Raw genomic sequence first — 25254 nt, 5'->3', positions numbered from 1 at the left:
CCTCATCGTTGCTCATGCCGTCATCATACCCAACAGCTCGACCCGGATCCTTCCCAACGCCTTCATGTTGGGCAGCCTCGCGCCGACTTGCGATGCCCGATAACAATGGCCTGCTAACGTAGGCAGCACTTCTTCCGCACTCATGACACCCTGGGGAACACGTGAAGTAATGGGTACTTTTTTTTGGTCGTCTCATTAGAATCACTCCGGATTCCCAGCTGCCAGTACGCTCATTCTACCAGCCGCCCCCTTTTTTGTTTGCCTTGACCGTTGAAATCTAAACCTCCGGGTTGTCGTCGCTCTCCGAGACACTCTCGTCACCGCTGACCTCGGCGTTCTCACGCTCTCTCTTCTCCATAAGGGCCTGCAGCTCGGCGTCGTCGCTCTCGGTGACGGCCTTGGGCTCCATCTTGACGACCAGCGAGCCGCCGGCCGCCTCGATGCTGTTCCGGATGTCGACAATGGCCTCCTCGAGGCGAGTGATACCGAGGTTCTTGTCCAAGCATGTGCTGGTGAGGACGTACAGGGGCGGGGACACGAGCCTGACCTTGACCTGGGTCTGCTCGGTGTTGCGGGACTCGGCGACGCGCAGGGCGGTCTTGACGGCGTCGATACCCTCGTATCCGAAGCATGTGACCTCGACGTCGGCACGGACCTTGGTGGGTTGAGGGGTGAGACGCTTCGCGATATATGACTTGAGCTCCTCGGCGACAGGCTCGCTGGGGAAGGTGGCGTCGTTCCAGACCTCGGTGTTGCTGCGCCCGGTTTGGTCAGTGATTGTGCCAGCTGAACGGACTCTTTGGATCCAACTTACGTGATGGACAGCTTGAAGGCGTCGATCGCGTGACCGTACTTCTTGTTCAGGGGCCATGCGATAGTCTCATAAAGCTGCTCGATGGGGGTGAGGGTCTTCTCGGCAACGTGGCGCATGATGGAGTGGACCATTTTGCCCTTGTTGTACCGCTCCTCGCACTTGATGATATCCTCCGGCGACACACGGCGCTTGCTGAGATCAATGTATCCCTTCTCCTTGTCGACACGGAGGACAACAACGACCTCGTTGCGGCCGACGCGAATGAGCTTCTGGATACTTCTGATACGACGTCTCGAGAGTTCGGAAAGCAGAATCATGCCGTCAATGTTGTCGTACTCGAGGAGCTTGACGTAGGCACCCATCTCGGCAATCTATCCTCCTGTCAGACGGCGTTGCTCCATCATCTCCTCCAAACGGGGGCCGCCGGCTGTATCGGGTCCGATGCGGTGGTGCGTTGGGCAGCGGGGCGACTAACCTGCTTGACGTTGACCATGACGAACTCGTCGATCTCGGGATACTTGTTTTCGAAGTATCGAAAGTGGCTGTAGTTCGGTTCCGCCATCTTGACTGCTGGTTCTCGAAGTCGTCGAGGGCGTTGTGTTTGGTGGTGGTGGTGGTGGTCGACGGGGGAGTCGAAGGTATCGAGAGAGGTGTGGAGGAGGGGCGGGGTGCGATGGGAGGCGCGCGGGCTTTTTACACGTTCCTACAAGTTGCTCTGGGAGACAGCTTGTTTCCTCTGTGCTCGGCGGGATATTCTGCCTTGTCGTCGTGGGTTCGAGTCGCTGACGCGGGGTACGGATCGATTGCTCGGGGCGGCGTCGAAAAAGTTGGCCTCTTTGGGTGAGCAGAGTTGCGTTGGTGATTGGGCGATCAAGTCACAATTTTGCTACTTTGCGGTTCACAAAATCGCAGAAATCCGACAATGGTGGGGGTGCGGCCCGCGGGCGGTGGTCCCCGGCAAAAACGGCGCTGATTCGCCCGATAAGCTGCCTCTTCGCTTATCGACACGTGAGCGCCCCTCCAACCAGTTTGCCAATGTAAACATCACACCGAAGCTCCCATCCTAGCTCCGTAGAGGTCAAGAGCTGCAGCTTGCTCCGATTTACAACGTCAACATGGCACCTGGTAAGTGCCGAGGGCGTATATGACTCTGCGAGACGACTCAAAGGACTGACAGCCAGGCAGCATCCCAATTCGAGCTGGCGCAGCCGCCCAGCGATGCCATCTCCGCGCTCGCGTATGCGCCCGACTCACCGACCAGGCTACTCGTCTCGTGCTGGGACAAGAAAATCTACCTCTACGACACACACAGCGGCAGCGAAGATGCGCAGGGCACTCTGATTACGACCGTCGAGTTCCGCGCCCCCGTCCTTGACGTATGCTTCGGCGCGACAGACAACGAGGCCTACACGGCGTGCTTGGACCACTGTGTTTACCGGTACGACGGCAATTGAACGTTCCTGGAGGAGCGCCCTGCTGACGGATCATGACAGGGTCGATCTGGAGTCGGGAGAGAAGTCCGTAGTCTCCCAACATACCGCGCCCGCGCGATGCGTCGCGTACAGCCAGGAGCACTGTACGTCACAGCTCCTTTCCGTCACACAGCCCAGCTAACACGCCCTGCAGCCCTGCTCATCTCCGCGTCCTGGGACCAGACCCTGCAAATCCACAACGCAAAGTCCCCCTCCGACCCGAACATTACTGTCCACTTGCCGGGCAAGCCTCACGCCCTGGCTGTCAGCCCGTCCAAGGTTGTCGTCGCCATGACGGCCCGTCTGGTCAACATCTACGACATCAGCGCCGTGCCCGCCCTTTTTTCGCAGCCCGGACCCCACGAGATCAAGCCCTGGCAGCAGCGCGAGTCTTCCCTCAAGTTCCTGACCCGCGCCGTCTCCTGCATGCCCAACGACGCCGGCTACGCCACCAGCAGCATCGAGGGGCGTGTCGCCGTTGAGTGGTTCGAGGACTCAGCCGAGTCGCAGGCGCGCAAGTACGCCTTCAAGTGCCATCGCCAAGCTGCGCCCGCCGAGGGCGAGGGCGATATTGTCTACCCGGTCAACGCCATGATCTTCCACCCGGTGTATGGCACCTTTGCCTCTGGTGGTGGCGACGGCACCGTTGCGCTCTGGGACGCCGAGGCCAAGCGCAGGATGAAGCAGTACCAAAAGTTCCCCGACAGCGTTGCTGCGCTTGCGTTCTCCAAGGACGGCAAGTATCTCGCCATCGGCGTCTGTCCCGGCTTCGAGACAGGCATGGAGGACTACAGCGCCGAGGGTAAGGCCAGCGTTTTCGTCCGCGAGCTTGGTGACGCGGAGGCCAAGCCCAAGGGGGCGAAATGATTGACTTCAATGCTTGAATCACCTGTTGATATTCGAGGGATTCTGTGGCGCATGGCGTTTGAGGCGGTTTCCATATGCAAGCAAGTTCGTTTTCACGGACCGGGAGGGTTACGGAAAAGCCTGGTATGTATTATATCAGAAGATACCTCTTGTATTAGGCGCGAAGCCGCAATGATTGTACAAATCTATCTGCATCGAGCTCATTGTCTGGAGGTTGGCTGCCATTAGCTCTTTGACGTAGTGCAATCATTTTTCTTCTCCGATATTCCATCTGTCTTCCACAAATTGCGCCTTTCTCATGATACTATTTGCTGTCTCGTGTTCTCAAAAATTCAAAGGGCCCGGCCTTGGTGGTTAGATGTGACAGACTCAACTCCCCCAAAGCATTGGGGGCGTCGCGGATAGGTGGACGAGTGTCTCGTTCGTCCAGGTATAAGTGCGGCTCGCTTGTAGTCTTGGAAGAGCGTCGGGTAGTTGGACCGGTCTCTCGCAGGACAAAATTGTCTGTCGTGGCCACCCAAGAGCTTCCTTGGCCATGCGACCGCTTCATCTCCATGCCGGTATTTTTGCTCACAGCTCCATCATTCTCGAGGTTGCCATCGTCGTGTGGGTTGCCCGAGTGGGAGACATGACTGGCAAGCCGTTCGACGGAAGGCCGTACATCAGCGTTCCGATTGCTGGAAGAGGCCATCGACTCTGTGCGAGATACTTCCTGAGGCTCGTCCAGTATTCCCCCCGACATGAGATACGCGTTGGCGGGATCTGACACTGTCTTTCTAGTTCCTGGTCCTTCCTTAAGAATAGCTACCTCCCTCGATTTCTCGGCACTCAGAAGCGACCCAAGGCCGGGTGTTGGGGGTGGCCTTCTTCGCCGCTTGCCATCGAAATATTGTTTGCTGAACTTCGGAACCTCGCGGCGTTCGAATCCGTCTCGAACACCCCGCTGAAGGGTCGGCATCACTGGGGACGCAGATAGCAACACTTTATAATCTTGTGGGTGTATCTCTGCAACCTTCCGGCGCCCCTGCATCTTGACGGGACTAGGCGTTCTAGGGCCGAAAACAACGGGAAGACTTCGTTTCTTTGAACTATCAGGTTCCTTCCAAGCTACGGCAATGTCAGCATATCTTTATAGCATCGCATCGACGTCACTTACCTTCTTGTTGGTTAAACCGTCGCGGCTGGTGGGCCACCAAGAAGTCAGACCCAAAGGGAGACTCTGCTCTCTTTCTTTTCCGCCTCTGAAATGGAGAGCCTTCAGTTTTAATATGAAGCTGTGGAACATGACTCCGGACCATCGCATCGGGAAAGGCCTCAGGCGAGTCTCGTGGTTCCGTTTTGATGGCAGAGTGTGTAGCGCCCCGTCCGACGGATGTGACGCCCAAATTTGGCGAGCTATCGGATTGCGACTGTTGGTCCCTCGATGATGAATCGTCATCATCTTGCGATGAAGCTTCTCCTAGGCTGATGGACGAGGTCTGAATGTGATAGGGGTCTTTGGTACGCTGAACTCTGTCATGGTGTGTTTCTTCGGGTGTAAGTGCGACACTCTCCTTGGTCTTAGGCAAGCTCTCTTCATCCCTTCGAAACCTTCATATTGTCAGTCTTCAGGCCCAAATTCTGCTCGAGGCTAACTTACGATGCTGAAGGGGTGCGATGACCGACATTAGGTGGAGTTCCCCGGATGGATGATTCGTCGCCGCTCGAAACCCTAGAGTTATTGCCAGCCGTCAAGTCGCGGTATATTTCTGCGCCAAGGGACCTGCGGCTCTGGGGTTTCTTCGAATAAGTTTTGAGGGTGCGGCCACGGGGGCGCTCAGATTGGCGGCGCATAATGTAAGATGAGTGTCAAATAGGCATTGTGATGTGGCGAGCAAATTGTTCTTGATTCTATGACATGTAGTTGCAGGCGACAAAACGCCTGTCATGAAGAGTTTGCTCTTCGAACTTGAAGTTGGAAGGTGCCCTGTCAGGCGGTGCTTGCCTGCCGAGGAGGAAGGAAGTGCTTAGTGCTGCGTCAGGAAGGAGCCATGCGGTGTCCAGTACAGAGCAACTAGCATGGCGTCTGCTCCCAAGTGCTATTAAGGCGGCGGATATTTATGTATCAAATCGACTGTAAGCCAATCTGCTCTATACACTTATCGTGCGAAGGCAGATGGAACTTGTGTGCCCCATTGACCAAAATCTGACATGCAGTTTCCATTTCCAGATCGATCGGCGGGAGGCTCAAGGCCCCCAAACACAATGTCAACGACACCCTCATACTTCCGAAACACATGCCTTCAAACAATCCGAAAAAAAAGTATAATGCGTTGTCATGGCTTCATTTTTTGGTGCTAGTATGCCCATCCCACTTATCATACACATTCAGTAGTCCGTCGGGCGCCATCTCGTGCGGTGAGACCTGATTCTCCAGCTCTACTGTCCTTCCTTGGGCGCAATGGCCTTGGGCTCGGGGACGTAATCAAAGGTTCCTCCCATGTTCAACAGCCAGACTTCTCCAGGGGCCGACGGGGCCTTCTCTCCCCACAGGAAGTTGTGAGGGAATCCCATGTCGAACGGTACAGCCGCCTCAATCTCTTGGATGTCCTCGTCGCTCAGGTTGAGCGTCAGCGCCTGGATATTCTGCTTCAGATGGTCGACGGTACGTCCGCCGACGATGGGGAAGACGTAAGGCGTCTTGTGCATGACGTATGCGAGCGCGATGGAGGTGATGATGGTATCCTTGCGGTTGGCAATCTTCTCCAGCACCTGGCTGATCTTGATTTGCGCTTCGCTGGCCTGAACCTTGCGGCCCTCCTGGGACTTGCGTTGCTCTTCCGTCTTGAAAGCGCCGCCGCCCAGAGCACCCCAGGGGGCCAGGCCCATGCCTTCGGCCTTGGTCATTGGGATGATCTCACGCTCGAAGTCGCGAGAGGCGGCAGACCAGCGGCCCTGGTAGACCGAGAATTGACGAAGGCCATGGTTCCTGGCGTATTCATTTGCCTTGCTGCGTGGGCGTCAGTAATGTGTTCTATCCGATACTGCGCCTCACGTACCTGACAACCCACGCCGGAGTGTCACTGATGCCCAGGTAGAGAACCTTGCCCGTCACCACGAGATGATTCAGGGACTGCATCAGCTCTGGGATCGACGTGGAATAATCCCACCAGTGCACATAGAGCTAGGCGCGAATCAGTGACGTCACTTGGCAACTGGAGATTTCGAAACTCACGAGGTCGATGTAACTGGTTTGCAGCTTCTGAAGACTCGCCTCGACGGATGTGTGTAAGCTCTTGGATCCATTGCCGGTGAAGTTAGCCATGATGTTAGGGGCCCCCGGTCCGGCTTTGAAGTTGGTGGTGTACTTGGTCGCGATGACTAGAGCTGTGTTAGTGAGGAAATGGTGACGAGCTCGACAAACGTACCCATCTGGTCGCGGACGCCTCTCTTCTTCATCCACTCGCCGATCCAGGCCTCGGACTCCTCGAATTGGTAGTTGTTGGCGGTATCGATGAAGTTGCCGCCCTGGTCGTAGAAAAAGTCGAGAATGCCCTCGACGGTCTTCTGGTCACACGTTCCCATGTAACCCTCCCAGGCATTGCCAAAGTTCATTGCGCCGAGGCAGAGAGGGCTCACTCGAATGGAGGCCGTAGGGGAGAGCATGCGGTAGCGACCCAGAGGGGTCTTGGGGGGAGCTGCCATAGGTAGGGCGGACATGATGAGTGTGGCGGCTGGGGTGCAGTGCTGGAGGTGTAAGTTGATGTTGCAAAGGATGAGGGAAAATGAGGTGTGATGGGTGAAGTTGATTCAAAGTGAAGCGGTGATGTTCAAGTGCCGAATTGGTGATGTGAATTGAGGGCATCCACGAGGAAGGAGGGGTTGAAACTTATACCGCTCTTTGCTTCCTTCCCACTTGGACGCGAAACCGACTACGGGTCGCTACCTGTGCAACTGGCTGCTTGGAGGCGCACCCGTGGACCAGCCCCAGCCGGCAATGCAGGCTGTAGATCCAGTTGCGGGTGATCTCATCATTGCTCGACGAGTGCCTTCAAGCATGCGGTAGTCCCATTGGATATGTGGGCATTTAGAGTTAGCTCCTGCACCGGCCTTAAGTCCGTGATGCTCCAGCTCGCGTGTGCCATGTAACAAGGCCCTGCACAGAGACCCAGCCACGGCAGTGGATGACCTTGCTTCGTGGTTTGGTTAAACACCGGTCTTAATCCCGAACATGGAGGGGCTTTCGGATTGTGCTCTTCGCATTCTTCGCATTGTGTATGGTCTCGCATGTTGAGGCGCTTAGCGGGGTCCGGCTGCAGGCCCGATTGAGGCGGCGAATGGAACTACATGGCAACTGTGCTACTTTGGACAAGCTGGATTCATAAGCAGTCGGAGCAACTTTCTCCTTGCCTTGGGGATTGATATGTGAGCACGCACAACACAGTCAACGTTGTCAACGAGGCCAGAACTGCTGTTCTCGATGCTGGCGCTCCTGCCTTAGTTGCTGGTGCCAAGGTCATCCAAGTGTCATTGCACATGGCTAGAGCCATCCCGCCGGTGAGCAGGCTCGCTGGTGCATACGAAGCGCAAGACCGTACAACGGCAATATAAAGATATCCAAAGCACCTGGAAACGTCTGCAAACCGTAGCTACTTACCTTACCATCAGATTAAAGAATACCAAAGGAATGGATGAAGCCATTTTGGGTGCTGAATGACCGGCTATAACGGGACCATCGCTCTCACTGGTATCGCCTAGACATTTAATTAGAGGCTCCGTTGCAAGAACTTGCCGACCTACTCAATGACACCTCATTCGGCTTCGCTTGGGAGGGTTGCAGCGTGTACTACCTATGTAGTGGTGCAAAGGACTGGGAAACACAGTGGGATTGCTACGGCAGTCTGCAGGGCACCCCGCCTGTGACCGACCGCCTGGCTTTCGGCACGGCACCGGAAAATTACTGTGCCGGCGAATTTTCACCACCACCGCGGCCCGGAGCAGCGCGACCGAGGGCAGCTAGGCGATGGTACGATAATTCTGGTCTCGACAAGGGTCTCTCGATATTTGCCTGGTGCTTCCCAACAGCCGATTGTCATGCTCCTGCTGCACCACGACGCCCACGCCCGAACGATTGATCGCATGCCCTCCGAGATGAGTCGATAGACGAATCGAATCGGTCATGGACATTGTCGAGCTCGCGCAATGTCTGCACCCCCACCAGTCCCCTCCAAGGCCGCTCTCCATGCGCTGCGAGGCCTTCTCTTTGGGACGTCATGCTCGCTCGTCTTGGTGGCAGAGGAGCGGCGCCAACGCATAAAGATTGCTCGGTCCGCCGTCGAGAATGGGCGGAAGTTGAAGTCCTTGAAACGGTATAGCACCAATGGGCGAGCCACGATCGAGGCATTGCAGGAGGAAGTCCGAACCGACCCAGACTTCTCGGGCTGGTCAAGAAGGTCGAAGAGCCGATCTTCAGCCGAGCTGTACGAAGCTTCACAGGGGCTTGGGCCCGACCCCCGACGGCCAACACGCCCGAAAGAAAAGAAGGAGCAGAAAGAATCTGACGGAACGGCGCCGGTGTCCCGCTCATCAGGGGAGCCCCGACATCAAAGACCTGCTGCGGCAGCCAGAAAGTCGCAATTTCAGCCTGTTCAGCCCATTGTGCCGACGAGAAGGCTTGCCCACACGCTCGATGAGTTCTTGAGAGATAATCCTCACCTGGGGAATGTGGACGGACCCCGCTATTCGCCGTCAGATCCAAACCAGTATGCGCCGACTGCGGCCGTAGACTTGGTGCGTCGAGCACAAGCCTCCGTCGCCGACTGTCGGGAACCTCCCGACTGGCTCATCAAGTTATCTACGCTATTGTGTATCGCATGCCAGCAGGAGGGCCACTACACGGACGCTGGGGAGATTCTGCGGATCATTGTCAACCATGGACCGATCAGTCTGGGCGACTACTTGGCGCACCGGCCAATGGAGCTCATGGAGGCCCTCATATTGGAGAAATTTACCGGGGAAACTGCGCGGACGGATCACATCAGACAGATCAGGAGGCTGTACTTGGCTGACATTGCCGATATCGACCAGGCCCCTTCCCGTGTGCGCCAGCAATACATCGCAATGGGCAAGAATGTGATTTCCAGGGCTCTGGAACTGCAGCGCAGCACCCTCATTACGGAAGTCTTTGGCAGAGTCAAGTACATTGCAAGAGCCCAGCTCTCTGACACGACCTGGTTCATCTGCCAGCTGGCCAAACACAACGAATACACGCTGGCCATCGACACGTTCGTTTCGTCGTACCAGAGCCTGAGACCGAGCTTCCAGACCAGGGAAATGTGCGACCTCGCGGTTGACTGCGTGATCAAGTCGCATAACTACGCCGCACTCGAGGTTCTGGATACCATGTGCCGCTTCAGCCAGCGCGACGGCTGGCTGGTTGAAAGCACATGGGTCGAGTCCATCCTGTGGCAGCAGTGGGAGCGCTCACGCGGCTACACGGGCACGCTGGAACTCATCAATCATGTGCTGGACAACGACTTTTACGGCATCGAACATACGTACGCCATCCGGCACACGATTGTGCGGATCCGCCTCGAGGCAAACGACTTAGCACTGGCAAAGAGAGACTTTGAGAGTTTTTGCATCGAATACCCCAACGCGTGGAAGGATATGGAGCTTCGTGGTGCGTTTGCGAAGCAGAAGGCAAGCAAGGGACTTTGGGATGCAGTTCGCGCCGACTTCAATTCCCTCAAGGCGCTGCAGCCGTTTCCCGAGGAGCAGCGGGTAAAGTTCAATGCCATCTTCGTCAGCATCCTCGAAATCTACTCAAAGAGCCACACCTGGGGAGAGACGGAGACGTTCCTGGAGACATACATCCAGGAGCTTGGCGTGACTCCTGACCGCTACCTGGTCCGCTTCATCGCCGACAGGCACGGCAAATGCCACGATATCAAGGCGATGGTCCGGTGGCTGAGGTTCTGCAGAGGCGCAGGGTACCAGACCGACCCGCTCTTTTGGCACGCCGTCTTCAAGAGCTGCAAGCGCGACTGGACGTACAGTGACGAGCACATGAGGGAGCTATATCTCGAGCTCTCCCGAAGCGGGGTCTCCAAGGAGGAGTTCGCCGCTGTCGAAAAGGTGTACAAGCAGCTGTCCAGCATCCCCTTGCCCGTCGTGACCAAACGCGTCCGGTTGAACGCCCACCGCTACAGTCCCGCCGACGAGCGCAAGACATACGAGCGCATGCTCCTGGAGGCCCAGCATGAGAACTGGGGCGTGGTGAACTCCATCTACAACCGCGCGGTACACAACAACATGGGGTTCTCGAGCCGATGCCTGCGCCTGGCCGTACAGGCCAGCATCAGCAGCAACGGCATAGCCTGCCCGAGAGCCAAAACCCTGCTGTCCAAGGCCCAGTCTGATGGGCACGACATCAGCAATGCCGTCATCCCCGTGGTCTTTGCCAAGCTTGATCAGATCGAAAAGTATCACCAGGCTGAGGGCAATAAAGGCGGCCGCGGTTGGCCGTTCCACGATATCAAGGGCGTCTTGTTCGGCCTGCAGAGCGACGGCATTCACATCGCAGACAGCGTCTTTGACCGCGCCGCGCGGGTTTGCCTTACGGTACGCAACTACCGCGAGGCCATCACTATCTGCGTCACCGCCGCCAATACCAATGGGCACGGCGACCTGTGCTACAGCCTCTCCAACTTCAAGAACCTCCTCCACGCCTACACGGCGCGCCACGAGTACGACAAGCTGCGTTGGGTCATCTCCCAGCTGGCGGAGCGCCAGTACCGCTTCACGCGCGCCTGCCGCCAGTCTCTCAATTGGGCCATCCGCTACCTCCGCGTCGCCTCCCAATCCGAAAAGGCCGAGGAGCTCATCCAATCCGACCTGGCGACGCTCAACTTTGTCAAGACGGCGCGGGATGCCCTTGGCAAGGAGCACCACACCTCCAAGGCCGACGCGCAGGAGGAGATGATTGACGCCGCGACGGGACGCGAGCGCACAGCCGAGGCGCTGAGCATGGCCAAGGCCAAGCGTGCGGCCACGTTCTTGGCCGGTGTCGCTGCCCAGCAGGACGCCGCCGCCGCAGAACTTGCCGCCAGGTGGGAGCGGGAGAGCGCCGAGGCCTACTCAGACAGCGATTACGATGAGCCAGCTTGGGGCGACGAGCACCCGGAGAGGCGGCACTCAGCTGACGGGGCGTATTACTAGCACGTCACTCAGGAGGCGTGCATGAACTGCCACAGTTGGACAGGAACATGATGAGGCGGGACTATGCATGAATGTTGTAGTGTACAAATATGTGTACATTTAAATGTAAAGCGTAAATCTAGACACATAGACCGTCAGGTGCCAATTATAAGGCATATTTCAGTTCACAAGATGCAGCTCACAAGCGAATTATGATTCGAGTCACATAACGGACAGTTCCATCATTTGATTCAAGCCAAATTGGTATTTGCTCAGAGAAGGGGGGATCTACGCGCCCGATGAAAAGCCTCGTAGGAAGAATAAGCAAGCCCGCAGGCCGCACGCGAGCCTTTGGAGAAGCATCTCAACAAGTATGGTACACGTAGCCAACGATCCCAGCCCACAGGGCCCTCAGCCTTCTCCATTCTGGTCCTCCTCAGAAGGGCCTTCGCCGGCACACCCTGCAAAATGTCAACTTGCCCTCTTGCCTGGCGTCTTTGCTTGTCCTTGGCCAGGACACACTTTCTAGCCTCTGGTCCGCATGGCAAAGTCTTTCTCACTTTCTCTGTCTCTAGCTATTCTCGGCAATTCTTCTCGATTTCCCCGTTCCGTGTGAACTTTGTGATAATAACGCCTCGGCCACCGAACTCGCCCGTCCTTGGATAAAAGCAAGATAGAAACAGTCATCACCAATCATAGCCGAACATGCAGATGGTTAACGGGCGTGATCGCCTACGATTCGTCGTCCGACCTTGCCGTACCGCCCGTTTTTACGGATGGTGATATGCTGATGGCAATTTTCTTTGGCGCTGCCGGATTTGTCCGGTCTGCGAAGCTCTTCTTCTTCCTGACGATGCCCGACGTCATGGAAGCGTTCGAGCCCGCGGAGCTGCTGTTCCTCCGCTTATTCTGCATCATCTTGCCGAGCTCGTCGTCGTCGTCCTCTTCACGACGCCGCTTTTCCGACAGTCGTTCTGGTGGCGCCACCGACGACGACTCGCTGCTCGTATCGGAAGTGCCGTCTGCTCCGTCTTGCTTTTCACCCGATGTTGGCAAGACCTCGGGGTCCGTATTTTCCGCGTTCTCGTCTGCCTCGTCGTCTGAGGGGTAGTCCACCAGTGGTTTTGATGAAGTCGTCGACCCGTCAAACCCATTTGTCGCATTCATCTTATCGAACGCCTGAGCCTCGGGGTTCTCTTCGTCGTCAGACGTGTTGAAGTACTCGTCTTGCTCGCTATCCACGTGGAGCTGTTCCGCCAGCCTTGTGTGAGGGTTGCCCATCCTCTTTGTGTGGTCCTCTTCCGACTCGTTGTAGAGGTCGAGAGTGAAGCCTTGCGTTTGGTCGAAGTTAGCGACCATGGACTTGAAGGTGTCCTCGTAGCTGAGCGCGACCAGTCGTTCTCGGTAGTTGTGGACCAAGAACTTGCAGTAGTCCTTCTTGTTATCCTGTGCGTTGATGTAGACAAAGAACTCCAGGCAAGCTGAGCTGAGCAGGTTGTCACGAGGCATCGACTTGGACACCAGGTCGAGGAGCGGCAGCAAGATCCCGTGATCCATAATGTGCTTGTCCCAGAAGGAGTCCTGCAAGTTTGCCAAAGTGCGGAAAAAGCGAACGGCAACTGTGAGTGGTGGTTAGCAGAGGCCTTGTGATCCTTGCAATTGAGCTTACCCAGTTTCAGATACTTCTCCGGGCACGCCAGCAGCTGAGCCACTCGACGAAGCACGTCATGCTCGAGAATGAATTGCTTCGCGCGATGCCCGTGCTGCCTGATGAAGAAGCACAAAATTTCAATCAAATACGTGAATATGGAGGCCTGCTGAAGCGGGAAGGTCATGTCCTTGCGCTCCTTCAAGTCGAAGAGTGGCTTGAACAGACGCGGCGCTGAGTTGATGTAGAAGGTATTAACATATACATCTTGCTGTACGTCAATGTGTCGCCGGGAGTTGAATTCCGCACTGGCCTTGGGGGCGATGACAGGCTCTGGTGGAGGGGGGTGTTGGCTCAGTACCACGTCGAGGAGAACCTTCACCGCGTCTGAAATTTGTGACTTTACACCGAGGTCGCACTCCACCAAAAGGAGATCGATGAGGGAATCGGTAAGTGGCACTGTGCGTTCCGTGATTTGTCGGTAGATTGTGTGGCGGATCAACTGGGGATCGTGGTCGATCAGAGCCACGAGCACATCAGTTGCACCCACGCGGACGCCCACGTCGTTGTGACGCAGGCCAAAGTTGATGACCTGTAAGAGTCCGTGGTGGAGGAAGTTCGCGAATAGCGTCTGGCGCGCCGGCGGCTGAAGATTTTTCGCGATGGCGCAGCACTGCTGGATGAAGAGCACGGCGTCCTTCTTCTTCTTCTGGTCCGGCTGGGTCGGCTTGAAGATGCTGAAGAGTTCGCTGAGGAACCCGGAATTGCCCTGCAGGTGCTGGACGATGTCGACCTGGTTAAAGAAGATCAACGAATTCAGGACGGAGAACGTAGGGTCGTCCAAGATGCGAGCGAGCACGACGTCTTTCAGGTACTGAAGGCGATATGTCTGGTGGATCTTCTTGCGAATGTTGTCGTCCTCGATAGGGACCACCTCCTTGTATCGCCCCTGGTTACCCAGCCAGTGTCGGTGATTCGCCTTGTGGCTCGGGAAGTCGGGGTCGTATTCGAGGGCGCCGACCACTCCGATGACGAATGCGTCCGATACCGCCGCTTCGATGATGGCGGTGTCGTTCAGCAGGATGATGTTTTTCATAATGTTGCACAGCCGGTGCAAGTCGGGGAGGCTCTCGAGGTCTTCGGCCATCTCGACCAAAGGGAGCAGGCGGGCAATGTAGTCACCCGGAGGCGTCAGGCATTTGACCAAGGCGTCTCGCCCGCTGGCCGTTTGGCTCATGATGCGCATGCTGGCCTCAATCTCTGGGAGGTTTCCAATCTCTGCCGCAGGGAGACTGATGGTGCTTGGCAGCTCCATGGCGAGGTCGTCGGAGAGGCTGTCATCCGCTGCGACCAGCCCGCCCTGGAAGGTCTGCTGTACGCTGTTGACGAATTTCCTACAAGAGACATTCATTAGCGACAAGGTCGCGCTTGAGAGGCGAGACAACTCCGTACCAAATCAAGGCACACCCTTCAGCCTCCTGGAAAGACAGGGCCATGTCGATGCCGTTGCTGGGTTCCGTCCAGACGATCAGGGTCTCTGTTTCTTCAGTCAGTCGATATGCGCCAGACGAAGCATCAATGTGCAGCTTGCCTTGCTGTTTTTGGAAGCCGTCTTCCTTGCAAATCTTGGTCTCTAATAGCAGCCGGTCGGGGTGGTCTTCCGATTCGACAATGACCCGGGGGTCGCGAGGTTGGCCATCTTCCGTCTGGTGGCACGCGATCGGGTTAGCATCTGATCTGACGACAAAAAGCAGCCCAACCGTGACGACGCGTGACGATCGAGAAGGCGCGCAACATGACGTACCTGCATAAAAGCAGCGGTGCAGAAGCCGGTGCCTCGGTCGAACCAGTCATTGTTGCGCAGCTCGTAGACCTTGACGCGTTTCTTGTCCGTCGCATGATGAGGCACGGGTTGTGCCATCATCAATGGTTCGGTGCCCCCCTCGGTGCTGAGACGGGGGTAGCTGAGGATATCGGGGGCGAGGTCGAGGTGTTGTTGAAGGGACAGCTCAGCGTCGGTCTGGCTAAGGATGGTGAGCGCCACTTTCCCGTCGGTCGGTCGCGCCTGGAATGGGGCGCGGCTCGCAGCAATCGAGAGATCGGTCGGGCACGAGACTCAAGACAGTGGAAGTCGTCGTCGTCGATGCGGTTGTCGATGGTTTGTGGCAACGTGAAGTGCCGGGTGACGTAGGGACGAAGTGATCAGGGAGCCATCAAAATGGGAGGGGGCGGTCGGGTCGCGCGATTGGCGGGCGCCGGGACTTGAGCGACGCAAGGCAACGTAGGGTGAGCGAAAGATGGGTGATGACGCGACTGCGATAACGGAGTCGGGAGCAGCAATGGCAGGCAGCGCGAGTCCGAGATGAAGACCGGCGATGCGAGAATCCGGAGCGGATCGTCGGGGGCGACGCGGCGCAATTTTTTGTCGGGTTGCGTGGGACGGGGTTGATGATGAGATGGAGAGAACTTTGAGGCTGTATCCGGTCGGTCGGACAGGAAAGGCGAGGACTGGACTGGGAGGGACTGGGAGGGACTGGGACTGGGACGGGGACGGGGTGCTAGGCAGTGTGTGCTTGCTGGGCTGGGACGGAATGTACGCTGCGCTGCTGCCCGCTGTCCGCCGTCCGCTGGCACTGTGGGCGGCGGTGGGCGGTGGGCCGCAAGGGTCGGCGGGCAGGAGGCGAACGCTGCACGATTCCCTGGCAGTTCGCGCCGGTCGCCCAGTGCCAGCTGCCCGCACCACACTTTGCCCCCAACCCGACACTGCACCGGGACTGGAACCTTGCCCTCCCACGGGCCCGTGTCTCCTCTCCTCGTGCTGTTTCCTGCCCAGCGGTATGTGATGTGACCCGCACTAAGGTACCTAACTAAAGTGGATACCAGGTGTCCGGTGCACGGGCCAGTTCTGGTCTTTGGGGGCTTGCGTCAACCTGCGGCTGCTCGTCTAATTGCCTCTTTTCGGTAGGCGCTCGTCTGCGGTTTTGCCGCCAAGTGGGGACGCGGGTGACTAAGCATCAGGCATCAAGTGCCGGGATGAGCTCGCTACTCGTCTTTTTGTGCAACTTCAGGCTCCAGGAGTTCGAGGCACGGAACCATCGAGTTAGACATCGAGGACCCTGCAGGCGCGCGTAACCGGCCGGCTTTGCTCTCCCATTCCGCCCAAAGCCGTCACTTTGTTGGGCGCGTCTTAAGCTTAAGTTCGGCCGCGAAGCACAGCACGCCCGGTGCCTCTGGTCTTCATTTCTGCCCTGCCCAGCTATCCATGGTATCTCTGTGGGACCGAGGAGAACCTGGCAACACAAGGTTGTTGATCTACTGCACACTCGAACGCAACTCCCGTCAGCTTCCCCGCACTTGATCCTGCTGTTGATCAGCGCCGAGCGATTCCAGCTGTCTGGAATGGCTGTTTATCTGCCACTAGCTCCTGGCGGCATTCCTCGCTTTTTTGAGCTGATGTCCGTCTGAAGTTGGCCCGCTGTCAAGTCTGCAAATGCATGTGGGCTCCAGGGTGAGACCGTTCCAGACATTGACTTTGAGGGATCAGTCACAAACGGCCAGTTGCAAGCACCATCAAAGAGGTGTTGGGTTCCTGGTGAGTGGCTAGCTGTGGTTGATACTATGTAGTCAGAAATCGCTATGGTCCATCCCACCATGCCACCTCGTCTTGAGTGGCTGAGTGGTTTCTCTGCTCTCAATGCAATCATCAGTCTCCTCTGCAACCAAAGCATTCATCCGTCAAAACAAGCGCGCAGTCCCGGACAGCTGCAGCAAGAGAACTCCAGAGTCAGATGTGCCCCACGTCTCAAAATGGCTCCCAAACGGATCAGCAGCTCCAGCTTGGTTGCTTCCGTGCAGATCATCACGGGAGCTCGAGCCACCCAGCTGGGGCCAGCAAAAGCAGGGCTCTCCTCTCGCCTGGAACGCAAAATTCAAACATGCAGGGATCCAGCGCTGTCAGATTGCCATCTCCACGATATCACATTTCCAATTCCCGCTCTTTTACGGCTTTCACCGCCAAGCACGACCCAGGAGCAATGACACAGCTGTCCGTTCTCTTTTGCCTGTCGAACTCTGTTCAGGATAAGGTTCTTCCAATATTAGTCGAATCGAGGTGGCATGGCCCAAATCGATCGGAAAACCTCCGTGCGTCAGCTACGCCGGTCACCCAAAAGAAGCAGCAAATCCTTCATGTTCACCAGACAACCCGCAGAAGTTGTATGGACATGTCAACAGACGCACGCACTGGCGATGTCCTAGAGAAATCGATGCAAAAGGGTCAACAGCAGGTGCAGGCGCGTTTGCATGCGTCTGCCCGCATCTTGACGGAAACGCATCAACCCCCCCCACGGATTGGCAACCGTGCCTTATCGTCAAATACGGATACAGAGGCCAGCAAAGCATGTGACGGTCCACCGGAGACCTGCAGCTGCAGTTGGGACGTTTGCTGTCGCTCGAGCACGACTTTCCCAATCGTGCTGACGATGATGGTCAGCGCGGGCCGAATCTCAACCACCGCCGCTGCTATTTCCGTGGACCTAGAGCTGCGAGTTGCTCGCCTGCATGCTCGGTCGCCAGATGGAGCCGCGCCAGATATGAGACGAAACTTGCGCTTCTTTGTGTAGAGCAACGGGCGAACGCAATCGAGTGGGGTCCACCATTCCTATCGCCGTCAAGCCTTGTCCATCAACACGCGCATGGCGATGGCTGAAAAAAAGGGTGCGTTCTCAGCGGTTATCGGGGCCGCGGTGGCTGAGCTGATCACCCATCTGTCGTCGTCATGAACTGTGCAGAAATGGCGCGGTGACCTCAACGAGACAAAGGGAACTGGGACGGTTCGGGCTTTTTGAACGGCAAGCTGCAGTTTCACGATTTAAGCTATTCCGATATTCCCGGATCGGCGGCGTCTCTTGGCCACGGCGCATATGCGAGCTTCACGCCGGTTACTTGTCCGACGTTGTCACCTCTCGAATCACGGCGTCGGGCGTACGCCCAATTGCCGTCATGCGAGTGCCCGCGGCGGCGACACCAGAATAGAGTCCTGCAATCCCGCCTACGCGATAAGACGATGAGGATTCTGCCTGCGCCTGCCGACGACAGCAGCCCGTCTTTCATCTCTGCGTCAATCTCGAAGACGCATTGGCGCACCAGCAGTGAGATTTGACCGTCACGTCGCGACAGGGTCATATGCGGATTGACCAAGGAAATATTCCCTCTCTGGCGCCGAGCCAAGGGGCATCATTGGGGCCCTAAGCAGGGGATAGCGAACCCGTAGCGAACCCGGGCGGGCCGGAACCTGCTGGCGACGCCGCGACGGAGAAAATTCCAGTTGGGGCGAAAACAGGGGTCCTTGGCACGTCCGCGGATGGCGCCTCAGCCCAACAATCTCGACGGTGCAGAACAATCAAGTTTCTAGGGCCCTCTGCGAGCGAATGAAATCAAGGTCAATGGGGACGTCTCAACTCAGCATCTTATCTCTGTGGCTTTCCGGTGCCTGAGAGCGCAGCCAAGCAGCTTGAGAGACGCTCATCCATTCATGCTCCATGTTGTCTGGCAAGTGGCCAATATGCATGTCAGACTGTGATATCACCCAGTTTTCCCGCCCAAAACCAGGTAGGCCGAAAAGATGTGATGCGGCCGGTCTGTGTCGCAGAAGCATCTCGTCTGATTCCTCTGCCGCATGCATGAGGATAAGAAGGACGGGCGGCACGATTGACATATGGACATGTTTTACTTGTGCGTTGCTGCTGTGCGGCGGCCGCGACATACATGATATCCCACGGGTACGCGAAGCATGGCGAGGGTGGGATGGGACGGAACATTGTTCGAATGGCAGGGTCGCATCATGGCGTAGTTATTGATAGAGCACCACCCATGCGTTGATCGGGACGGTCCAGTCTAGGCTTGGACTGGCCGATCAAGAGACACGCCCCCCCCCCCTCCTGCTCCCTGAGACTTTGGTTCAGCTGGTGCGTGGCAGCGTGTCGCCAGCCCGCCCGGCATGACGGCAAGCTCTTCCATCCCAGGCCTAGTCTCGCAGTCCGCCTTTTGGGAGTCTTTGTGGTGGCAGCCATTCAAGACATACATGTGGTTTATACGATATCTTGCGCCTCTTGAGGCAAGCCACAGGCAAGCGCTGCCAATGCCCAGCCTCACGATGGCCGGAAACGCGAGAGGACGAGGCTGAATGGCGACAACCTTGACGTTGAACGTCTGGCAGGGGCGTCTGACACACACGAGGAGGTGTCGTGGGTAGACGCCATCTCACCGGCACAGGGGCTTCAGAGATAAGAGAGAAAAAGCAAAGACTGATCTGGCGTCGGCGATGCAACGGTATGCTGCACGATGAGGTTATTCCACTCAAACGGCGCCATGACAGCAACGCGGACTACTGCTCAGCTCGAGGCTTCGAAGAGGAAGCCGGGCCTTTCGAAAACAATATTTCCAGGGCCAGGTTGCCGGGGGTCGAGATACCACCTGGTAGTTGCCCAATTCGACTCGGCCAGCGCCTGTGCTATGCTGCTTTTTCACCATTCATGTGGAGGAAACCCCCCGTCCAGTTCTGTTTTGGGTCCAGGAGACTGGGTCAACATGCAAGTCGGCGCATCGGAGCACAGGCGAGCAGGCAGGCGGGCTTTTTGAGGCGGTCGGGGATTAAAAGGTAGGTGTGCAAGCCGGCGGCAGCGAATTTGCCGTATGCCCATGTCGACTTGCGCGAGATAGGGCAATTGGACTTTCGAAATGAAGGGCGCAAATTGAAGTCTGAAGAATATTGGCACATCCCGGTCGGGTATGATGAGGGGGGAGTTGGGGGCGTCTGGACCTGCAATACGGATGACAGCATCGAGCGCGACAACAGTTTGGACCGTCGTGCTTGGCGCCAGGAACCGGCGTTCAGGCACTGGAATCAGACCTCAGCGCGATGGAAAGGTTGTTGTCAGACACGAGCCGGGCTGACCTGTGTGCACAGTGGCTGTCATTCTCACTCGGCAAGGTTATGCCTTGCTTGAGGAGACGCCTCGAGACGATATCTGGAGTGTCTAACAAGTAATAAGCTTACCTAGCCTGGGGCACGGCGGGTTGAAGCTGACAACACAGGGGTCCTCTGTGCAATGCTCATGTCGATTGTGTGTAAGTGGAGATGGAAGAGTTGCAAGAGGCTTACTCGAGGGTAAGTACAGATAACAACTGCAGCCGGTTCCCATGACATGGAGAGATGCAAGATTGCAATTCGATAATTCCTGCCATTCCAAACCCGCCCTGGCCCCGGCAGCGTGGCAGGAAATGGCCACCCGTCATCCGACCGTCAACCTTGTTTTCGCGGACGCGACCTCCCTCCCCCAACCTCAACCTCTCGTCTACGGATACCTCCACCAAACAAAGGTCTCTCCACCAGACCACACCTTATTGCAACCCGGCGGGTACTGTACTGCAGAATCCACTTGTACTGGCAAGCTTCCAACAGGGGCACAATCTGACATACATGATACCCTCCCTCGCTCCCTGCGCGGCCAAAACATCTGCCACGATGTCGACTGCCAGAGAAAAAGCAAGGAACGGCCGCCGCTGGCAGTGTGTGCACATCTCTGGCGAGCCCTGTGAGGGGTGGGGGTTTCCCTGATCCTCCGGCATGGCCCCGAGGCTCGCCAGACGACGTCGTTATCGTTGAGCGTTTACCCTTGCTTACCTCTTTAGGCCGAGCCAGCCTGGGGGACAAAAGAAGCCAGACGTCAACGACGGGCTCAGCGGGCCACTGGCATCGCCATCGTCGATATTCGGCCTGGTGAAACAAGAGCGACGCGTGGTTGATGTAATGAGACCAGATGCCGAGTGGCGCACCACACTGCCAGCGAGACGATTTTCGAGTGCGTAAAACAATGGCAGCAGCGTGATCCCCGCCCGTTGCCACGGCTGGGTTTGGAAACAAAAAGCCCGTTTGACAAGACGAAGAAGCTGATGTGCTGGTCTTTACTCGACCAAGCCTAGCCTGCGGCGACAAACTGCGGGAGAGGAGACCTTTCAGCGCCGTTTACCTTTCTTAGTGGTGGGGAGGGGCACATTGCATTGGCACACCATCAGCAATTCGCCAATTCATCATCATCGGCGGGCATTGTCCAGCAGCAGCGATTGACTCCCCTGAAGCGAGCCAGCCCAGCACACTTTTTAGCTTCAGTTTGGGTTCAAGGCCCCTGTCCTGTGCGGCTGGCTCTCCCCCTCTTGACCCTGCACTTCCACCCCGTCAGGTACTCCAGTGGGTTCGTTCTGTGGTGTTCTGGACTGGGCCTGAGGAGGATTTCCCAAAGACCCCCAGCTTCCTGCCATCAAACCTTGCCAAACTGCATCAGCAGCAGCAGCCCAAAGAAGCCAGCAGCCAGCAGCCAGCAGCTGTTCGGACCTCATCCTGCGTGGACCTGAGGAAAAGAGGCCCGCGCGAGTCTCCGTGATGATATGGACTGGACCTAATCTGGTACTGGGTACCTGGGCGTTGGCTAGCGGCTTGTCTTCCTCCCCGACGCTATCGAATCTAGGCCAAAGGCTTTCTTTTGCACCCGCGACCACAACGGCTCGAGCTGTGGCCGGCGCATCCCTGCCGCCAGGTACCGCTACCTGCTCTGAATACGAGGCCCGTTTGATCTCTGATCATCCCAAGCAGAAGAGGCACAGCTGGGAGAAAGCCGTTTGTCGAGCCGACGCAGCTGTGATTTGCTGGGCGGGCTCGAGACGGAGGCCGCGAATTCCATCCGGGGGCGTCAATCAGTCAGTAGTTACTCTCCATCAATCACCACCACTCTCTCAGTCTGACCAAACCATCGACGCCTTGTCGTTCCGTCTCTCTTCGTCGCCCGCCTTCGGTACCGTCCGCCAGCCATGAGCTAGTGGCTCTGCCTCCCGTGGATCTTTCTCGCGCCGCGACCGACCTGCGCCGGCCCCATTGCGAGTCGTCGTCGTCCTCCTCCTCCTCATCGTCGGTCTCCATCAAAGGCAGCTTCCAGGCCGGACCGTGCGATCCAGGGGTATCGACAGATGAGCGGACCACGGTCATGACGGCGGCCCAGCGGCACCAGCTTGACACTATCACACGCTGCTTCCGAGCCCAAGGAACGGGACTGGCGGCGGCGCCATGAGAGGGACTCCAGAGAGTACTCTGAAAGGGCGCTCCTCCTTTGGTTCGGTCCGCCAAGAAAAGTATGTACCCTGGGGGCCCTGTCGGGAGCCAGAAGCTGCAGAGAAAACGAGCGAGCTGCACGTCGACCTCCATGCACCACCCATCTGCACCTAACGAAGGCATCCCATCCTGTCCTATCCTCGACCTGCACTACTGCGACTACACCCCCATGCCCATGCCACTCCTCCCATGTCCAATCCCAAGACAAAAGACACCCGGCACACCATGCACACTGCCACGCCTTAAAGGAACCAGGGCTCCCGAACCCAGCTTCTGTTCTGGGCAAACTCCCTCTCATCCATCGACCCTCTTTCTCTCTTATTAGTTCCATTCCCTCTATCCACCAGGCCTTACCTAAGGCTGTAATAATTATATTGATTGTGTCCCTCCCGATCTTGTCCCACGTGTAGGCTACTGTCCAGTTCTCTCGCTTCAACCTACCGACGACCAGTCCGTCCACCTGCCAGAAAGGCACGAGCCATCGTCCGTAACAACGGCTGATGAGCGAACGGACGACCGACGCCAAGACGACAAATCTTTTGAATCCCAAGAGAGGGCTTTTGGAGCTGGGACTGTGTCTGTGGTACGGCTACCATCCGAGTTTCACCTGTACCGCCTGAGCATAGCCAAAACCGTCTGTCCGGGCCCGACTTATACGACGTCCCGTCCTCGAGGACGACTGTGCGCCTCCAGCGTTGTTTAACTATCACCTCAAATCCATCCAACCGGGTCTGCTTTTTTCGCCAACTGGTTATCATTCTTGGCATAATACCGTCTCATACAACTCAACATGTCCGTCTTCTCTCTCATCAAGAGGTCGCGGCAGCAGGCCAAGGAGCACAGCCAGAAGCAAGCCGACAAGGCCAAGGAGCCCCCCAAGCAGCCGTACCGCCATGTGCCCACCCATGCCGCCGTTGACGCCCTTTCCGGTGCGCCGTCCAGCTGGAAGGCTGAAGACCGACCCAGAATCGCCGAGCAGAACCGCAGGAGGAGTGCAATGGCCATGAGCGGCTTGACCAACAACAGGATGCCTGGACCCAGCCTGCCTCGTGTTGGAAGCAGCCTCTCTCACGTCACGTATCCCTCCGCCCACGCCAACCCGGCAGGAAACATGCCCAGAGCCTACAGTTACAGCGGCGTGCCTGGCCCGATGCCTTGGGAGCAGCGAACCCTCAAGAACGCCTCCGTCTACTCCGTCCCCGACACCGCCCGTATCTCACTCAAGGGCAAGGAGGTGGACAGGTCATATGAGTCCGGCCGCAACAGCCCGACATCGATCAAGGGTGAGTTCGGGGAGCGCAGTCCATGAGATGTTTTACTGACAGAGTCAGCCGGATCCCCCGTCGGCAGCTCCAGCCAGTCGACCTCCTCCCAGGAAGACCTCGAGATGAAGCCGTCAAAACACATGTCCATGCCGCCTCTTCCCACGGGCGCCGAAGGGCCTCGCAACCCTGCCATCTCCATCCACGCTCATCGCCTTCATCCCAGCTCCCGTCGGGCTTCAGATGCGTCTGATAAGGGCGACACTTCACCCAAAGGTCTCCAGCCCCAGTCTTCGCCAACCGACAAGACCCGGCCGCCGCCGTCGATGAGAGGCTTCAACGCCATCCCGGCCATGCCCTCTCTCCCGCCGATGCAGTTTCAGCCTCCCGCCCAACCGGTCATGTCTTCGTCAGCGTCCACCCGCTCATCGACCCACGGATCCTTGTCCTCCTTTAACTTCAACATCAGCAACATGCCCTTCTCCGCGCCCATGTCCGGCAGGTCGTCCGCAGCCACCACGCCCGCCGCCTGCGTGACCCCCGAGCCTGTCTACGAGTCCGTCGAGGAGGAAGAGGAGACGTCGTCGTATACCTACGCCCCCGCGACGACCGCCGCCCCCTCCGCCATGAAGCAAAAGGACCGCCGGAACGCGTCAAAGTCAAAGGTCACTCGCTTCACCGAGCTGGAGACGATCGACTCGCACACCGAGCAGCCGCCGCACGGCAGCATCCCCAGCGTCCCGTACGAGGAGTCCCGCCAGGCGACGCCTCCGTACGTCTCCAACGACGCCATCAACAAGGCCATCGCCGTCGAGATGGTGACAGCCGCCCCGGCCGAGGTCGTCTCCGCGCCAAAGTCGGGTAAGCGGCTGTCCAAGCAGCCCGGCTCGAAGCTGACCAAGAAGAACCGCTGGTCAACAAAGAGCTCGCCCGTTGCGGTTTAAGCCCCCTGCTTCTTCATTATTGTTCAAGACGGCGTTATTTAAGAGTAATGTTTTAAATCAATCTGGCACATCCCGCCAGACCACACACCATGCAACACTTGGGACGGGAAAAGAAAGAAAAACACGGACAACAACATTTCATCACGATTCAAATCGCAGTTGCTGGCGCTGGACTTCAGCAACACCCACAACAGGACTGGACATTTCTTCAGGATCGAGGCTCTAGGATTCTCTTATTTCACATAACGATTGATGACAGATTTCTCTCATACCGACTGGGAAACTTATAGACAAATCTATTTCATTATCTTCACTTTACTGTGTCAGCTGGAGGAGGAGGAGGAGGAGGCCACACGGAAGAACATCCTCGGAACGGGCTTGTAACCTACCTACCTACCTCTATTTTAGCTACGTCTGGTCTGATGTTGACGTGTCTCATTTACACGCTACATGTTCGGACGGTAAACGGACTGAAAAGAAGCAAAAAAAACACACACATTCACACAAAACGTCATGCTTCCCCAGCGCTTGTTTCTTGCTCCAGTGACGTATTTTCTAGCACATCGCATGGTACGAGTCTCACTGCTTTCTCGGCGGTGTGATATGCGAGACAAGGTGTAAGACAATACTCGGGAGGACGGCTGATGCCCCATCACGCTCTCCGAAGGAACAGGAGGTCTCAGGCACGCACGTACAATACGCCAGTCAAGTTTTAGCCTCACGAACGCCGAAATACGATATCTTTAGGTGCCCCCCCCCCTGGCGCCACACGGGAAAGTCTGGTTTATAGGGCATTTGTCTTGCTTTAGTCCCCCGCCCTATTAGTTGGTGTTTTGTGTGAACAGACGACGAGCTTATAATTAGTTCCGGCGGCATCCAGGAACGGGGCCGGCCTCCCCCCTCTTC

General features: G+C 57.1%; 6 protein-coding genes across 6 annotated transcripts; 3 read left to right on the top strand and 3 right to left on the bottom strand.

The window, feature by feature from the left end:
• Positions 1-277: 277 nt before the first annotated feature.
• tif211 (Eukaryotic translation initiation factor 2 subunit alpha) lies at positions 278-1376 on the bottom strand (the record flags this gene model as incomplete). Its single annotated transcript, XM_032033309.1, has 3 exons — positions 278-755; positions 815-1185; positions 1290-1376. 3 exons carry the CDS (start codon positions 1374-1376, stop codon positions 278-280), a joined length of 936 nt encoding a protein of 311 aa, XP_031887516.1.
• A 553-nt stretch (positions 1377-1929) lies between these two features.
• Positions 1930-3153, top strand: BUB3.2 (Mitotic checkpoint protein BUB3.2; the record flags this gene model as incomplete). Its single annotated transcript, XM_032033310.1, has 4 exons — positions 1930-1939; positions 2000-2252; positions 2308-2390; positions 2441-3153. The coding sequence occupies 4 exons, from the start codon at positions 1930-1932 to the stop codon at positions 3151-3153; spliced, it is 1059 nt and encodes a 352-aa protein (XP_031887517.1).
• Positions 3154-5571: 2418 nt separating this feature from the next.
• Positions 5572-6852, bottom strand: norB-0 (Norsolorinic acid reductase B; the record flags this gene model as incomplete). The annotated part of the gene is made up of 4 exons (XM_032033312.1): positions 5572-6142; positions 6192-6316; positions 6368-6513; positions 6561-6852. 4 exons carry the CDS (start codon positions 6850-6852, stop codon positions 5572-5574), a joined length of 1134 nt encoding a protein of 377 aa, XP_031887512.1.
• A 1482-nt stretch (positions 6853-8334) lies between these two features.
• On the top strand, positions 8335-11352 carry CGGC5_v003900 (uncharacterized protein; the record flags this gene model as incomplete). Its single annotated transcript, XM_032033313.1, has 1 exon — positions 8335-11352. One exon carries the CDS (start codon positions 8335-8337, stop codon positions 11350-11352), a length of 3018 nt encoding a protein of 1005 aa, XP_031887513.1.
• Positions 11353-12063: 711 nt separating this feature from the next.
• Positions 12064-14900, bottom strand: CGGC5_v003899 (Uncharacterized protein; the record flags this gene model as incomplete). The annotated part of the gene is made up of 4 exons (XM_066151202.1): positions 12064-12950; positions 13001-14373; positions 14432-14685; positions 14784-14900. 4 exons carry the CDS (start codon positions 14898-14900, stop codon positions 12064-12066), a joined length of 2631 nt encoding a protein of 876 aa, XP_066009318.1.
• Positions 14901-22932: 8032 nt separating this feature from the next.
• CGGC5_v003898 (uncharacterized protein) lies at positions 22933-24348 on the top strand (the record flags this gene model as incomplete). Its single annotated transcript, XM_032033316.1, has 2 exons — positions 22933-23425; positions 23474-24348. The coding sequence occupies 2 exons, from the start codon at positions 22933-22935 to the stop codon at positions 24346-24348; spliced, it is 1368 nt and encodes a 455-aa protein (XP_031887511.1).
• Between the last annotated feature and the right edge of the window lie 906 nt (positions 24349-25254).

Source organism: Colletotrichum fructicola (genome assembly GCF_000319635.2).
Source record: "Colletotrichum fructicola Nara gc5 chromosome Unknown KSG_Nara_v1_contig02, whole genome shotgun sequence".
Lineage (NCBI taxonomy): Eukaryota > Fungi > Ascomycota > Sordariomycetes > Glomerellales > Glomerellaceae > Colletotrichum > Colletotrichum fructicola.
Note: the sequence above shows the minus strand (reverse complement) of the source record. Positions and strands in the feature narration are given on the sequence as shown.